Source organism: Ceratina calcarata, unplaced genomic scaffold (genome assembly GCF_001652005.2).
Source record: "Ceratina calcarata isolate Rehan_Ccalc_2016 unplaced genomic scaffold, ASM165200v1 scaffold117.2, whole genome shotgun sequence".
Taxonomy (NCBI): domain Eukaryota; kingdom Metazoa; phylum Arthropoda; class Insecta; order Hymenoptera; family Apidae; genus Ceratina; species Ceratina calcarata.
In genome coordinates, this window is record NW_017132657.1 from 51,325 (window position 1) to 66,301 (window position 14,977).

At 47.2% G+C, this 14,977-nt stretch overlaps 1 protein-coding gene across 1 annotated transcript in view; it reads left to right on the top strand.

Moving 5' to 3' along the window:
* LOC113464267 (uncharacterized) overlaps window positions 1-14,977 on the top strand; it is a 317,994-nt gene that overhangs the window by 7,018 nt on the left and 295,999 nt on the right. The window contains exon 2 of the mRNA XM_026813188.1: window positions 10,958-12,309. Within this exon, the coding sequence (XP_026668989.1) occupies window positions 10,958-12,309 (1,352 nt within the window). The remainder of the gene's footprint in view (window positions 1-10,957; window positions 12,310-14,977) is intronic.

Consider the following 14,977-nt stretch of genomic DNA (forward strand, 5'->3'; position numbering starts at 1 on the left):
GTATCAAACACACGGTTCGCAGAAGCTGTACTTATGTCATTTTGTTTTTAGACGGTGCATAGTTAGCTGATTATGCAAACGTTTATGCAGTTATCAGAAACGGAATATCTTGTATCGAGCTGTTCATCTTGTCAATTAAACCGGCGTAATTAATTGCACTAATCTTGTGCAATCGCGCGTTTTACTCGAATTAATCTCTCGACGGTGTCTTGATTTATCGATGATTGCGTATTCGTGCGCATACAATCGTATCTCGATTAAGTTGTAACCGCCATATCAAGATCAGAACTGTCTTTGCTTATTCTGTTAGAAATTAGTACTATCTATTACCATTCACTTTCGCCAAGGTATCTTTGCACTCCCGTTCATTAAGGATCAATGTTAGGTTAATGCAACGTTTGCAGTATTTCTCAATCCGTTTACATTTCCCGCCTTGATTCTACAACTTCATCGAAGCCGTAATTGTTTCCGCGAGTCATGTGTTTAAGTCTTAATGGATGAAGCCACGTTTTAAAAGAAACGCAATTCTTTAGAAGTGGGTGCAAGAACCTGGCGAATCATTGCGCGGACCATTATAGATTTGCCATTAGCACCGGTTGAATGACGTTATTTAAGAGTCTCCCGGCTGAAGAAGTCCGACTCGACTTTTTCCCGATTCTTTCCTCGGTTCTGAACACACGGCCGTACGTCGGAGACGGACGAGAATGGATCTCCTTTCTCGATCACCGGTGTGCCCGCCCGGTATGATTGATACGACGCGCGATAAGGTGGCGGCGTGTCAATATTGAGCAACGACGGGCTCGGACATTGTCGCTGCGCGTTAAACGCCATTCACGGTACGTATCGCGCCGGCCGAGATAAGGGTTGGAAAGTTTGACGACCTCTCCGGGATCAATGGAAACTCCTGTTCCTGTACGGGTAGTTTGCCTGAATTGTTTAACATTGAAGTTTCCTCTCCGCGAGAGTGATTTGGAGTGAGCAGATGTACGGTATGTGGTTCGAACCGGGCACACCCGCAGTGCGTTGCTCCAGCGGTTGATATGATAATACGAACCTTGACCGTCGATTTTCACGTAGCCTTATTGTCGTATGACTTCCATTTGGCCTCGTTCGTTCAATTGACATACTCGCCCGTTCACATTCCGCGTCCATTTAGACGGTTGTAAATTCTTTCGAATGGTTTCTTGAGTACTCGACAGTTTAGAGTTAGACCTAAATGACCGTAGGACGATTCTCGTTTGAATTTAACGCGACTTGTACTTGCCACGTCGCATTACGAGGAGCTGAAGAATCTAAGAAAGTGTATTCCTGTCGTCATCGAATCCGCTAGGCTAAGAGGCATCCATAAGGGTGCAATCACTGTTGAGACTCTTTAATTCCAAACGATTCACGGGACGATCTTTTCTCGTGGCAAGAAACGGGGGGCGGGCGAGTAGCAAATGGTCAGCTTCACTTTGCCGGCGACAGACGCGCTCTCGATATCACGAGTTCCGGAAGGCGAACAGGTCCGAGTCGAGTGAAATCCTCCATCTATCTAACCGTGCGATTGCTGACGTGTCCCGCGGACATTCGCTTGAGAGGCAAGAAAAGTGTTCCCCCTGGACCGGCGGCGGCGGCGGCTGTGGCGGGGGTGAAGAAGAAACGAAAGGCGAAGGAGAACGTGGGAGGAAGATCCAGCGAGCGAGGATTTCGCTGGACACGGCCGTTGGAAGGGAATGGGGAGGGGGATGAGGACGGAGTCTAGACCGATTAGCGTTTGGTCGCCGGAACTCGGGAGACGGGCTCAGAAAACCGACGGAAGTGGCTGGACTTCCCCTACCGATGCCGGCCCGTGATGGAAAGAGGGCTGGAAAGACAAATAGAATTCGGAAGGAGTTTTTGCCACCCGGCAAGATTTAATAGCTTGTGCGTTCGTCAACCCCTCGAGTTCGGATCTCCCTTCGCTTCGGCTGGACTTTCCGTTAAGCTGAGTGCATTCCTTTGGCCGATTGGAGTCCATTGATCTGTTGAACGGTCTCGAAAATTATATCTCACTGATACGACGAGCAAACACGCTGATTTTTTAAAGATCGTTCGATTGGCGAAAAATTCTAATTAACGGATTCGAGATAGTGTTACGATGATTAAATTGCTAGCTTGCATCGTTCGATGATCAGTTTAGAAAATGATCATCGGATAGAAACGAGGAGGATTGAAGCGAGAATCATAGAACGGTTGGTATGTATTTCGACGACGAAACAGACGGTAGTCACCCGTTGTTTATGGCAGCGCGCACTCGTTAATTAGCATATTTGGTATACTGAACGCGCGCATCATAAATAACGCGGTATAAAATCGCGTTTCTGTGCTTTCCGTGCTTCGTGTTTCTGCAGTCTCCTGTGGCCTGAACCGGCCGCAGTCTATATTTCTCTCTCTTGGCTCGTGTGGTCTTGAAAATGGTTCCATCATAAATTAGAAACGAACAGACTCGCCGGTTTTATAATAGACTAATCCCCGTTTCTCTCTGCTTCATGAAAATATCAATTCAATCGCTTCTAAAATATGTATATTCCAAACTATATTAGTGAACCAATTAAACATTATTAAATTAGATACAATTATTATGTACATTATCAATTCATTAGTATCAAACGTTTAAAGGAATTTAATTCAGAAATCCTGACGAACTCTTATCTGTTCATTTCCATTCAACGTCTTAATTAACTTCTCTTTACCAGAGAAGTACAGCTTGTTGACCTTTCCCCGAAGGAAATCTCCATCTGTCCCGAACGGAACACAGAACCTTTTATCCCGTTCCGTGTTTAACCGGTAGACGTTGCGTGAGATAATTGGCGCGACGCGAGACGCAGCGCGAGGATAAAACGCGCACGCGGCCGAGCAGATTTCTTCAGCATCCCCCGTCCACCTGGAACACACACTCGCGTAGGTTTGCACGCAATGCGCGTGTACTCTCGCTAATCAATGCGGTATCGCCCGAGAAAATTTATAGATCCGCTGTAGGTGACTCGCAATCTAATATAGGTAATGTATACCGGGGACAGTTAGCCGCAGGTGGCTGGCAGAACAGTTCGGTAGCTGCTCGCCTCGCGAGGTACTCCGTCTGGTAATACTGGTTACGCTATCTCGGGCCGGTATCGCTCGGACGGTGGGGATTTTTGCCGGTTTTTAAAAAGGCCGTATGCGCAATCTAATTGAATGGTCGGCGAGCGTTAATCGATTGAAATTATCAGTAACCGGCGGTCTTTCAATTTATCGGCGAGCCTTCGGAGCAGCGTTCCCCGCCCGTTTTGTAATAAGCCTCGAGGACGAGCGGCGTTCATTTTTCCGATTTTTCAACGCCGCGTTGCGTACCAGGAAACGTTTTAATTGATCGAAAAAGGAAATGAACCGCGGTAACCATGATTTACAATAGTTGTTCCCGGTGCACTTGTTGCCGCGCGCGAGCTGCTTGTTTCCCATTGCTCGTTGCGAATATAATGAATCTTGTTTAGGGAAATGACTCTGTTAAACTGAATGAGTTTAATGTTTGGTAGGCGTTCCTCCCGTGGGAGAAAAATGTTTAACACGTTTCTACTTTTGCCGAGGTGGTTTCAATCGGTGCTCGTAAATACGTGGGTGTGCAATCGCATACTTGAAATCAGTATATTCTGCATTAAATCGAATCAATATTAATTTTGTCTATTACTTTACTTTTATACGACTACGGCGCAAGGTAATATCTCGAATAACTGCGGCAGGCTATCAGTTTCTTTCCAAACACATGATATGTCATCGATTTTATTGGAGAGATAATGTTAGGTACATAGAGAACGTCATCCTTGAATGAGTTGACGTACTGTGCAGTCCAAAGAATACGGTCATACGTCGATTCTTTATTCTCTTCTTTTTCCGAAAGTGAATTTCTTATAAATCGTCGGAAGAAATGGATCAGGGGAGGACACTAACGGGGAAAGTTAATCTTCCACTTGGATGAGCGCAAGTTTCCAAACAGCGTCCATCCCTCAACTTTCCGTCATCTTCCCTAATAGGTTATCATTCCCTGGGTCGAGGGTATTGATTCGCAGCAATCACCGAAGTGTCGATACACACCGGCCGAGAAATACTGCTCGTCGGATAATCCTTTCTTGTCCAGAGTCGTTTCCCCCGGAGGAACTGGATGGTTGAACGAATGAAAGAAGATCCTTTCCCGATTAATACACAGCACCGTCTCCGCCAATGTCGCCGAGGGCCGTTCCATTCCACAATCCCTTCCTCTCTCTCTCTCTCTATCGCCGGTGGAACCGGCTCTTAAGCACGTCGAAAGGTGAAAGAGAGAGGAGGGTGGCGCGAGCGAGCCCACCGGAGCGAAGGGTGAGCTCCAATTCGTATCTAGTGTGATTTCCCCGGGGTAAAGTCGACCGATCAACCGATCGAGTGGGTGGTTGAAAACCGCACTGGGAAACCTAATATCCGAGGGTCCTCCCTCCTTACTTTCATGTCGAGAGATCTGTAAAACCTATAAAAAGGTATACTCGTTGGGGCCGCTTTTGAAACGGCGCGCCGCGGTGGCCGACCCGATCGGGGAGCTCGTTTCGAAGCTGTTTCATTTGTTGCCTGTCCGCGATACGATTGCGTCCCGTGTGCTTCGCTTTTTAAATCCGCTGATAAGACGAACCGGGTCGCGTTATTTCGCTCGGTCCTGGGCGAAACCTTCCTTTCTCCTTGCCCGTCGTGAAAGTTTGAAATTCTTCAGCCAGCTACGTTCTCATTCTTGTTGCAACGGAAAATTGCGGATTCTTGCGCCGAGTTCCGGTGATGGAACACGATTGTATGATTTCCTTGAGAAGAGGATAACTTGTATATTACATCTTCACTGTTTTCTGTGATATTAAAATTGTAAATTCACGTTGTGCTTCAAATCTTAAGGGATCGCTATTATTGTGGCATGGCTCCAATATGGTTTATCGTTTCGTACATTTAATTTCCATACTTGAGTGCTTGATAAATCCGTTCGTCTGTTAATTGCATTTAATGCAATTATGCATATATTTTCTTTTAATTATCAGGCTCCTCGTCCGAATCCTTTTTAATTGTATTTGTACTCTTACTAGCGTGAAGCTTCGCAGATTTTCCATCACCTGAGTCGCGAGTAGAGTCCCGCCGACACCGTTTCCTGTCTCACTGCGTTTCCATTTGCAATTGAATGATCCGAACCGCAGAAGGCTCGAGAGCTCTCTTCCGGGTGTCTTATCGAGCTCGTTGCCCGTCTCGCCGCGTCGCATCGCGTCGCGTCGCGTCGTTGCAATTAAATTCACCGTGAACGCGGCGTAGGCGTAGGGTGGGATTTAAAAAGCGTCCATCGGAGCGGAAACGCCGCTGGTTGCGGCCGAGGCTCGTCGATAATATTCGCCCGCGTCGCTTACACACCTACACAAGCTACCCAGCAAGCGTTCATTACGTGTCCATCGAGAGCCGGATAACAGTTTCGTCGTTCCCATCGACTTTCGATCATCGCTACTCACCATTCTGAACAGCCGTACTGGAGTATCGACATCGATTTTCGATCGTCCGACGCAACGGCACGTTCGACGCTCTCGCGGGGGCCCGCTTCTTAAAACGGGAGACCTTAAAAATCCATTTCGCACGGGCCATTAGGCACACATGTTAACCAAACATCTCCGCTTCCAAAGCAAACTACGGCCCGGAAGGTTTTTCACGAAAAATCGTCCGGGTTCTCCCCGTGTCCGGAGGTGTGCACGGGAAAAGCCTGTCGGGGTCGGGAAAACCAGGGAGAAGAGGCCGTGTTACGGTTCGAGAAAGTTTGGGAAAAATAAGACTGCCGAGCGCGTGCCATAGTGTCGTTGTTCTGTTTGCCGTCGTGGGCTACTGTTTTAAAAAGGGAAGCGACCCTCTCGAAACTCTTTTCCTTCGACAAACCTTAAGATAGCTATATCTTCGCTATAATGTGCCTATTTAGAAGAACTGAGAAGTGAAATGAATTTCGGGAATTTATAATTCTTATTACTCAATCTTCTCTCATGTCTTATCAGTAGATCCAGCTTTTAATCACGTTTGTTAACGTATTTACTTACGTATTAACACAGATAAGAAAACATTAATTATTCTGTCGCGTTAATTCGTACGGTCGATTAATCAGACTCTACTCGGAATGAGTTTCAAAATCCACTATCTCGGAAGTGGTAATTCACAATCGCATTAGCAATTAGCCGCCGCGATGGACCGCGTTTACGAAATCGTGAACCTTTCGTTTCGCAATCGAAGCCTGGAATTGGTATCGTGAAACGTTCGCAAAGAGCGACAAGTGCGCGCGAAACGAAACGTTTATTGGTTCTGTTATCAAGTGGAAGCCTGGAGGAACGTCGGGAAAAAGAGGAAACGAAATGTGGAACAGAGGAACTTCCCGTTCCACTGGAAACTTTTTCCCGCGGCTTTCCTTTCCCTTCGCTTTGTCGAGCTTTCGACAAATAATCGCGGTCTCCCCCTTTGGCACAATATAATGATTAGACTGCATAATGCTTACTTTTGTAGAAGACGATTGTAGAAGCACGTACACCGCGATAGTCGGGTTTCTAGAAAAACTTTCTCACCGCATTAGACCGTCTCGTTTTACAAATTATTCTCCTTACATATGAACGTAAAGTAAATTAAATCTAACGAACGTACAAAAATGAAACGTCGGCTACCTAAGTATATTTCATTAAAACTGGAATCGAGGTTAACGACGTGAGCGAAGGAACGCGAAAAGATTGAACGTTTAAACAACGCCGTGGAAGCAGCGAGGCGATGCTATTTTAGAGGAATGAAAGAAACATTTATTGTGAAACACGCGAATACTTTTCATATTTACGAGACGGAGTACATATCGTGCTCGTATAAAGCCGCAGCCTAATAGCGATATACCTCCGAGGAATATCTCGGCGGTACATATCCACCTGTCTGTATACGGTGTACAATACGTTCGTGCCCGCCGCACGGATGAAATTGTCTCGCGAAGTGGCTTACAAATATATTACAATAAGGACGCAATATTCCCTGGCTGGGCGTATTGGCTATCCCTGAACCGTCTGATTTTACCTTCCCGCTGGCTCAAAGGGATTCCGCCCTCCCCTTGTACCTATACGTATATGCCTCGGTGTACACGGGTTCCATAGACCCGATATTCTACAGGACGAATGCGCTCGACGGCGCGGCGCGGCGGCCGGAGAAAATATGATTCAGTCGATACGTCGGCCCGTTCCGGGGAAATGGGGTCTATAGAACGAGAGAGAAACAGAGAGAGCGAGAGAGGAGTCTCTCGATATTAGTTTCGCCGTTTTCCAACTCCCCGTTTCACGAACGAGTTCATTGAAACGTGCCTCCTCGTTTGTTCCCCGTTTAAGAAACTTCCATCGCGCTGCACTGCAGTATCGTTGCTGTGTTTGCGCCGTCAATTTCATTAAAAGCAACGAGCAGCATATGTGTCTCGTACATTTTTCGCTCCGCGCTGCCCGGAAGGTGCACATCACCGCGGGGGTTCGCCGCGTCGCAGGGGACCGGGGCGTATCTCTGTCAATATTATCCCTTCTGCCCTTTCTCGCGGGGGACAGGGTGCATCGGCGAGCCATTGTTTGGTCAGGAATTTTAAAAGCATTAACGCACCGTCCAAACAGTGGCATTCGAAAAATAAAGAAAGAGTATTAGAACGCGCAGACTGGGAAGAAAGGGACACGGCGAGCTGAAAATCGTCCGCACGGAATCACGTGTTTATCGATGTGAAACGGCGTTGAAGTGTCAATCAATCGAGCGCAGAGAGAAGTCAAATATTTGTCCTACCAATTATTCTTGTCGGCGACACGCGAACCGGCGACAGGGAATCCTATGTTTTCGCCGTTCCCCTTCGTCGTAAATGCGCACCAATTCGAGTGTTCCGTACTATCGCCAACGCAATACGTTGTAACGTACATATATAATTTGCCTAATTACACCAACCGCACGCACCCCCTGTGCGTGGCACGGGGTAGCTACCTGCGAAGCAATTCGAATGGCGAATCGATTTTCCTCCCTCGACGTCTTGTTCACGCTTTGTGCGTGGCCTGCCGTCGAAAGGGGTTCGACCCGAGGTGGCGCGAAAAGAAAAAGTTTCGAACATCAACGCTACTTTGCCTCAATTAATGTACGCTAACGTTATTAATTAATGCCGAGCATGAAACGAACGCTAGTGGAAGTGATAGAATTCGTCTGGACCAAAATCTCTCTCTCTCTCTCTCTCTCTCTCTCTCTCTCTCTCTCTCTCTCTCTGTCTCTGTCTCTTTCTCTTTCATGCTTCTAGTAGATGTGTGGCATTGAAACCACCCTCGACGTCTTAACTTCGACATCAGAGACTGCCAGGACTACCGATATTATCTGGAGGAGAGTGCTCGAGAATATTACACGTGCGCGGCGTACGCACCCTCTCTGACCCGCCCCTACATATCGAAACGGGGGTGGACGGCTACTTTAACCGTACTCGAAGCTTCGCGCTACAGAGGAGACGCGTCCTATCTAACTATCCTCAGTGTCGACTACTGCTAATCGAATTATCGATCCCTGTCCCCCGGCTCTACGGCGGGAATATTAGATTTTCCGCGAATTTCAATGCGCGACGCGAGCCATCCCACGTCGTGTCGCCGCGGGCTTCTTTCGCATTCCTCCAGGCTTTGTCGAGCTTCTCGGTTAAGTTGAGATACGCTTCTCCCGATAGTCTCGCCGCGTCTCGCTCTCGGTGGTAGATATTTCACGCTTAAGATTGATTCAATGTGTATCTACATATAATTATTCAAATTAGTTACGCCATTTCCTACCATGCTAATGACAGTAGTGGTAATTTTCGTCCGCACGTAGATATGTATCTTGAGATTGGGAGAATGATAAAATTGGCGTATGCCATTTAGCGTGAAAAAAGAATTCTTATTATTTTCAGGTCGTATAAATAGCATTTGATGTATGCACGACAATATTTATGGAATGATTACGGATTAATTATCGATTCTGAGTTTTGTTTGGATAAATCTGCTTGGGCGTGTTTATTTGGTGGAAGTTGTTCAATTGACGACTTGTTAAGGTTTCTCCGGGCCGGGTTAATAAGCTCGACGGTCAAAAAGCCTGAGTCATTACTCCACCCAGGCGTAGTTTAAGTCACGACGAATTCTAAATTAGACGTCAGCCTTCTTCTTCCGCTGCTTCTTTCATCCTTCAACAGCTGTTCGACAAGTATTATCGAGTCCCACCACCACCGCGCCCGTTGGAATAACGAGCACCCTTCACAGTTCTTTATCCTCTGCTAACAAGTGTCTTTGACAAATATTGAAATTACGGAGTCAACGTGTACACGTGAAATAATTCATTGCTACAGCTGTTGCTTCCTGGCCAAGCGTACAGCTGTTTGTATTTACCAGACTATCGCAGCGGAAAGCAGAATTGTTATCGGAATCATTTTCGCAACGCAATGTTTTTAAGTCCCATTTTAGTGTCGTTGAAAAATAGGAACACTCCATTAAAACCGTGGAACTTTTTATTAATATGAATTAATTTTATTTCTCGTTTCATTTATTATGTCGCGTGATAATAATGATCGCTCTGCGTGGCAAGCAATTTTTTCTTCAAGTTAGCAGCCAATTCCGTTTCCAGTTAAAGGTGGCACTCTGATCACGTATTATCTCAAGCGCTGCCCGCCAGCAGACATTCTATTTCCAGGTGTTCCCAGGTAGTGATAAATCGTGGAAACGTATCCGGGGGCACTTAGGGGCGCGAGCAACATGTATATGAGATATCACGTGCGTTCGTTCGCGGCACGTTCCCTCGACGAGGCGGGCGCCCGATGCGACGTGGTAGAAAAGGGCGAAGGAGGGGGAAGGAAAAGGGTTGTAAAGGGAGAATGAAAGAAACAGAAATGCCGGGGAGAAATTCCAATATGCCTCGCAACTCGGAACGACTGTGCACGGAATGCGTTCGAGTTCTTGATTGTGCTTCGGAAGCATATTTTTCTCGTACTTCCGATATTGCTACGGGTTCTCCGGTACCTCCCTTTGTAACTGGCTGCGCCATTCGGTTCCCTGGCTGTGCCGCTTTCGCCTCTTCTTCTTCTTCTTCTTCGCCGCCGCTGCTCGGCAAGCGTCTGCCTACGGATGGAAGATGCATTTTTCGGTGACGCGTGCACGCGGCCGCGGGTGGAATGAAAGAAAAAAAAAATTGTATGCCGCGGTGAACCCCAGCCACGGGAAACGGCGATCCACCCACCCTCCGCTATCGAGAACGCATGCAACTTCCGTCGATGGGGGGAATATATATCATCCGAGCGCGGAAAACAGCTATCCGAACGACTGAATTGCGGCTCCATCGCGGCCGGGGCTTGTCTACCTGCCTCTCTCTATGCAACTTCCACCTCGAAATATCCGCTGGGAGATCCGTACACTAAACGAAAGTTATTCTATTAACAATTCCTGAAAGCCACTGATCTTCGCTTTGGATCAGAACGTAATTTATAGAATTGTAAAAGCTGTTGGCACGCACGATTTGTTATAAATAATGACCTCTGGAATTTTTGAAATTCTTTCAGGTGATGCATCACTGTGGCGTGGAGCAGCGTGTGGACGAACCGACCGGCAAATCGACCGACCGATCGCTCAGTACAATAATGCCCGCGTAGCCAGTAGCCAAGGATTATCGGTAGACAGAGCTAGTGCGAACGGAAGCTCGCGAAGGGAAGAAAGAAGAGGAACGACAAGAGCTTCGCCGAGCACGCGAGCGTAACGCGACACGCGTTCCAGCGGGGATACACGAGAGAGACACGTACGTACGCGATTCTATGCGGCAGAGGTCAGACACGCAAGAGTTAGATTAATGATCGGCGGTTGAAAGTCTAACCGTGAGACGGACACAGCGGTGGAACGCGTCGAATCGGAAACCGGTAAATGACTTTGGCCGAGCTCACCGCGGCTAGGACCCACGTACCCACTTGGGTACGGTAGAAACTAGGCCAAAGACCAGCGTCAAGATAAAGTCAGTGAGGTCGGTGTCTCAGGATGCGAGGGAACGGGCGGTGCCGTTAGTGGTGTTAAACAGCTCGCCGGAGGGGTTCGTGGAAGGAGAAGGGGGCCACGAAGACGGCCCCCGGAAGGGCCTGCTGGATGGTCTAGCTCAAGAGCAGCCATCGTCAGGTGGTGGTTTGCAGTTGGAAGCTTTGGAAAAGATCGAAGAATCGTCAACGATCTTGGAGGAGCGTCTGGGTACCACGTCCGGTCCAGGTTTCGCGGATGCTGGCCAACGAGACGGTCTCACGGTGGAATCGAACATTGTCTTCACTGGGCAATCGAAAGCCTGCGAAGCGTTGAGGCTCGAGGAGCACGGCGACGTAGAATTGACGGAGGCGCCGGTGTTGGTCCATCAGTGGCGTCAACAAGAGTCAGCGTTGGACCTGCAGTTGGTGCCCAATAGCGGTTCGGAGGTCCGTTCGAAACGGGCGAGGAACGTGTCGTCGATCGATAATACGGTCATCGGTGAGACGACGATCGAGCGACGGGGACCGTGTCCGGGCCACCACAGGCAGCGAGCGCCGGGCGGGTGTAGGGTTTCCGATAGACACCACGCGGATACCACGCCGAGGAACTCGAATCGATCGTGTCGGGTTCATGGTCGAAGGAGAGACCGATCGCGGGGGAAAGCGACGGAACGACATCAGGGTCAAAGTAATCCGCGGGATTTGACGTCGAACGAGTTCGAGTGCTCCGTGATACGATTGGAACAAGAGGCGATCCTCGAACCGGTGAGGATACTCGGTTGCCCGCCAGCGGAAGGACTGGAGCTCTCTTCGTTCCTCGAGCCGCCGCCCAATTACGTGTACCCGGGCATAAACGTAGCCCGGCTGGCTGGGAACGAGGCGGCCTGCTTCAGCCTGTACGACCCGAACAATATTCAGCCGAAGAGCCGCGCCGGGAGCATCGCCAAAATCCTCGAGGGACCGAATCGTGCTGTGAAGGACATTAATCGGAAGATCCTGGCGATGGCACGTGCCATGACGCCAGTCTGGTCCCTGCGTTTGCTAGGCGTCAGCTGCGGTTCCGTGGTCTGCGCCTGGGGACTGCTGCTGATATTGTCCGTGCTACGCGGTGGCGCCTCGCATGGTACCCCGCTCGGTAGCTTCGGCTTCGGAAGTTCGTCCGGTGTGATGGAGGACATGAACAGTGTTGGATGCTCGTTGTTGTGCAAGTGTAACGTATCGGAAATCGACTGCTCGAATCGGGGACTGACGCAGATACCGAGGGACCTGTCCAGCCTTCTCCTGGGAACAAAACTGTGAGTAATTTGCATTGATTTGTATTTGAAAGTATCTTACATTTCTTGAAATCGTCTCTATGAAATTTATGTAACCGGAAATATGTCTGAAAAACTTGACAAATGATAAAAAAATGGTTTGGATTGCAATTCATATAATTCAAATAGTACTCGAATTAGTCGCGATTAAAACGTGAAAGATCCGAGGCGATGAAGTACAGATGATATCCAAAGGAGAAAGAATTCAATAAGCGTTTAGAGTGCAACGAGATGGCGAAAAGAAAAAATTATTATCTATCAACCGGAAGAATCGATTATCTCGGATTAATTTCCCGTCTTTCAACCAATTTTATCTCTCTCTCAACCGTAATCCCTAAAATGGACATTTTATCGAGCTGCGGCGTTCGCGTTGCCATCCGCGAGATAAATTAAAAGGTAGGCGAACATATTGACAACGGGTCTCTAACCAATAACCGCACGGGCGTAGATAGTGGTAGTAGTCGTGGATTGCGAGGCATTCAGAAAAATGGAGCTCTTCCGACTCGCTTAACCTGAAAATTACCCGCGAACCGTGCTCTTTGTCGAGCTAGCACACACACACAAAGGTGCATTAGTCAATTGGAAGAGGAGAGACGTACGATATTGGTGATACGTGATAATCGAGCCACGATTTCGTATTGCGCGACCAATTGTTTTTGCAAGATGCACCTAGTCGAATACGATGAATAGGAAGTCGGTTCGCTTTGATGAGAACAGTTCGGCGCGGGCAAGAAACGGTATAATTTAAATGGAATTGCTTTCGGTCGAACGTCGCGTGGATACGTGCGGGAGGAGAAAAAGAAAGACGGGACGAGAAAATTGAACGGGTCGGTCGTTAAACAGCGGACGCATATTTGCCTCGCGTGGTGGCGAGCACGCCGGTTTAATAGTTTTGCATTTCCTTGGCACTAGTGACGGCGGCCGAAGTGGTGCAATAAAAACGCGCAACGGGACGCAATAAAACGCGTTACAACGCGGCCGGTACGCGAGCCGGGAATAAAACGTCGGAATCACCCCCTTCTGTCATCTTGCAAGTAGGAGAAGAGCTACGCGTTTTATCGATACCCGTGATGAAACCCGTGTCCGCGAAACGTGTCTATAATTCGCGAAGCTTTGCAGTACAACGTTGTAAAATTATTTAAACGCACGTACGCTGAGTACCATAATCCTCGGATAACATGATGGCTGTGTTCTTGCATAAGTGTCATTTCGTATAAAATTGTGTTACGTGCTACTAAAACCTGGTATGAAAACAGATACAGACCCCACGAAGTACGTATTTAACATTCGGCAGAAGTGGGGAGTGCTGTAGTAAATTGAATTCATAAATCGTCATAGAAATTGATCGCTCAAATGATTTATGAGATAAACAGATGATTTTGCAACTTGTTGGAATCTTCTCAACGTGGTTGAACTCTATTGTTGTAACAGGGTAATGGTCGATTAGCATGTGATTAGCATTCTGTCGGCGGACCAAGAGGACACCGCGAATAATTAAATCGCCGAGATACGATACTTATTGTCGACGCGTTGGCACGAGAACAAATCTTGAAAGATACGCGAAAACCTATCGTTACTCGGCATACGTAATTTCTGCTTAGCCACTGGCGCCTCTTATTTCTCTACTAGCTGTTTGCGCTGGAATTATACCGCCAGTTTCCCACGGGAAGGGAAAGCCCATCGTGAAACATATTAATGTTGTATCCCTTTGAAACATAGAAAAAGAAATATTATATCTCGTTAATCGTAGGTTCTAGTTATTAGGAACTTTGTTTCAATTATTTGTTTCGCGTGATGCACGAAGTTTCCAAATCAGGTTATTAATTTATCGAATACCTAAATACCGTATTGGAGTATCTAATTTGTTGAACTCTCGTTAAATTGGAGTTGGTCGCTATTGGGTAAAAGTCGATACCGTGGCAGCGAATTGATAGAAGTAATATTACACTCGCGAAAATTAAAAAATCCAATATCAGATCGGCACCGGAAAGGAAAACTGCCGCTATATTAAATTGAAAAATGGACGAACGTATAAATGTGATCGAATCAGTCTCCTCCTTTCTACCGAAAGTATAACCTTTGTATGCAGATATACCTAATGCATTCGCGTCGCTGTGTCAGTAGACATTACTCGAACAATGACGAATTGCGTGTCCAGATAATTCAAACAAATGAATGTATCAGAAAATGTTCGTAGCCGCACGTATTAAGGATGTATTGGCTGTACAGTTAATCCCAAAAGTTTATGTACTTTAGAAAAACGCATTTCCTAAACATTTTTCTTCTAACTCAAGTTTTTAACGAGTTACATATGATTAGTTGGCTATTTATTGATGTTGACAAAATCCGACCATCCCAGCGTCGAAACAGCGAACTTTTGGAAAAAAATTTCGTTTTTTGCCCATAACTCCCAAACGGATGGACTTAGGGGGAAAATTTTAGGACCATTTTGTAGGGGACGACGAGATCTACAATTTCCATGTAAAAATATTTCGCTAGCACTAATATTTAACGAGTTATTGACGAAAAACGAAAAAACAGTTTTTTGTAAATTACTCGTTAACTATTAACGCTAGCGAAATACTTTTACATGGAAATTGTAGATCTCGTCGTCCCCTACAAAATGGTCCTAAAATTTTCCCCCTAAGTC